The sequence below is a fragment of the Amblyomma americanum genome, chromosome 5 (assembly GCF_052857255.1).
Source record: "Amblyomma americanum isolate KBUSLIRL-KWMA chromosome 5, ASM5285725v1, whole genome shotgun sequence".
Classification (NCBI taxonomy): Eukaryota; Metazoa; Arthropoda; class Arachnida; order Ixodida; family Ixodidae; genus Amblyomma; species Amblyomma americanum.
The window spans coordinates 29,960,729-29,963,350 of record NC_135501.1 but is presented as its reverse complement, the minus strand read 5'-3'; the positions used below and the strand labels follow the sequence as shown (position 1 = coordinate 29,963,350).

The 2,622-nt window shown below is 45.3% G+C and overlaps 1 protein-coding gene across 1 annotated transcript; it reads right to left on the bottom strand.

The window, feature by feature from the left end:
• Nucleotides 1-351: 351 nt before the first annotated feature.
• On the bottom strand, nucleotides 352-1,994 carry LOC144133775 (uncharacterized). Its single transcript, XM_077666883.1, has 2 exons — nucleotides 1,721-1,994; nucleotides 352-812 (listed from the first exon to the last, which is right to left on the bottom strand). Exons 1-2 carry the CDS (start codon nucleotides 1,992-1,994, stop codon nucleotides 352-354), a joined length of 735 nt encoding a protein of 244 aa, XP_077523009.1.
• Nucleotides 1,995-2,622: the final 628 nt, after the last annotated feature.

Here is a 2,622-nt window from a genome sequence, read left to right as displayed (position 1 = left end):
ACCTATGCCTAGTTTCCTCTTCACTGTTTTTAGGCTACCTCCGTTCTTTATAGCATGCTCGATTCTCTCCATATTAAACTTCCTTATGTCGGCTACCTTGCGCTTATTTATTAACTTTGATAGCTCCGTTAGTTCTATTCTATCGGTAGTGTTAGATGCCTTCATGTTTTGGCGCTTCTTAATCAGATCTTTCGTCACCTGAGATAGCTTCCCGGTATCTTTTCGAACTGTCCTACCGCCTACTTCTACTGCGCACTCCGTAATTATTGATGTCAGGTTATCGTGCATTGAATCCTTTAGATCATGGATCCACATCTGCATACTGACAAAGTCATCGGGATCTCTTTGCTCCTAATTTCCAATTTGGTACTTGTACTTTATGTTATATATATCTTTCGCAGTCAAAGTATGGAGCCTGTCCAATGCAACTCCAGCAAATGAGTGTGTATCTGCAAGAATCCTTCTAATGGGGACTCCTATACCGAGCTTTTGTGCTATGGCAGCCACTTCAGTGGCGGACAAGCGCAGGTGTGTCACACTCTTCTCATGGCCATAGTGCTCGGCCTGGTACTCAACGGTTACCTTTTCACCATCCTGAGTGACAACCATACCAGCAAAACAATGTTTGTTGCATTTCACACTGCCCACTGCCTTTGGCTGCCGTTTACCTTGTCCAGACTGCACAGCTACTCTGGTACGGTGGCACTCTAGGTACCTCTTTGTCGCTCCAGAGGACAAACGGGTCACCCCTCTCTTTGCGATGAAGTGCGCTTGCTCCTTCCTTTCAGTGTTTTCCGTCCAGGCTTGAAATTCTGCAAAAAGAAAAAAAAATTATATGTTTATGCAGAGACCACACAATAAGTGCATTTGATCTGCTATGTTCACAACCATTTACATGACATTCTTCAAGCCTTAAGGCAGCCAGCTGTAGGCTTTGACCAAAAAGCGGTAGTTAATCACTCTCTACACGACACAGCTACTAAATGACTGCTCAGACTACTTTGAAGACAGCACATCGCCACGATGGCTCGATAGTTATGGCGCTTGGCTGCTGACCCGAAGGACGCGGGTTCAATCCCAGCCGCGGCGGTCGCATTTCGTTGGCGAAATTCTAGAGGCCAGTCTACTGTGTCCGACGTCAGTGCACGTCAAAGGACCCCAGAGTGTCCCTCATATTCCGAGTCACTTTGAGATGGTAAACCTCCATGAACGTAACATCTAAAACACTACCAACACTTACACTTCACTACTGTCGCCAGCCTAAGCTTTAGAAACGGTTCAGTGCACTTTTTAAAGCAGGCGTCATGCATTTTACAAATCCAGCAACCTGTAAATAGCCTACGAAAGATCAACACTAATCCTGAGTCCTGAAAGGGCACATTATTACGGTATACCACCTACCGCTGTGTAAAAATCTTGAAGATTACCATGCCCAGTCTTCAATGTGTATACACTGCATGCATTTATTTCAATTTCACTTGTCTTTCATTTCATGCACCAGAAAGACCACTTCCGATATAAGGTGAACAGTGGGGCTAGTTGATGCATGATATACTGGTGACAACAGCATCTAGAGGATGGAAGATAAGGGGCACAGCACGCGCTCTGCACAACACAGCACGAGGGCTTCAGACAAACCAGCTTCCCTGTACACAAGCTAACATATTCCTTCATGCGTGCATACACAAACAAAAACTAAGACCATGTGATTCTTTCTCACCTGCAATGGAAGAGAACTGAACCGTGCTGCGTCTCGCCATAAAGCCATGCTCCTGCTCGTGGTGCTGCAACAGTTCACTACGGTGGAGAAAAGCATTACAACAGAGGTCACATGCGAAAGTTTTCGCACGAGCTGATGACCTCGCAGCTTCGGGGTGCTTATTTCGCACATGCCTACTTTGGGATTTCTGAAAAGCAAATTCAGCTTTGCACACAGGGCACAGATACTTATCTCGCGCTGGTGATTCAGCAGGTGGTGAATTTGGTCCTTCCATTCCAATGAGGCCACGAGGCGGCAGGCACAATGCTCACAGCACTGAAAAGAAAACTTTAAACAAAGAACGCGCAACTGCACTGACAACAAAACGTAAAACAAAGGGCGCGCAACTGCACTGAAAACAAAGCGTAAAACAAAAGACGCGCTACAGCGCGCGCGCTACTGCGCGACCTCGCGAGTGGACAAGAGCACTGAAAACAAGACAACAAAGTACGCGCAACTGCGCAAACTGGCGAGTATAGAACGAGAGAATGTGACCCAAACGCAATAGGCGTAACAACTATAAAGAATCCCGGTGCACCTCAATCGCAATTAACGGCGATGTCCTAGCCAATTGTCCTAACCTAGGCGAAATAAGTAACCTGACCGCGTAACGGCAGTCGGCGTGTCTCTGCGGTCCGACAGATTCAAATCTGTGCCTACGAAATGAAAGTAGCCACGCGATTTGACATAACTAATAACAATGTATCAACAAATTCATTTCACATAGAAACAGAACATAAAAATGTGTTTATAAAATTCATAAGCTTTGTACAGCAATCATATCCAAAATTTTTATTTAAATGAGAAACAAAAACAAACAATTGTTGCTAGGGACAGAGAATTCTAGGGACGAACCAGAGCTA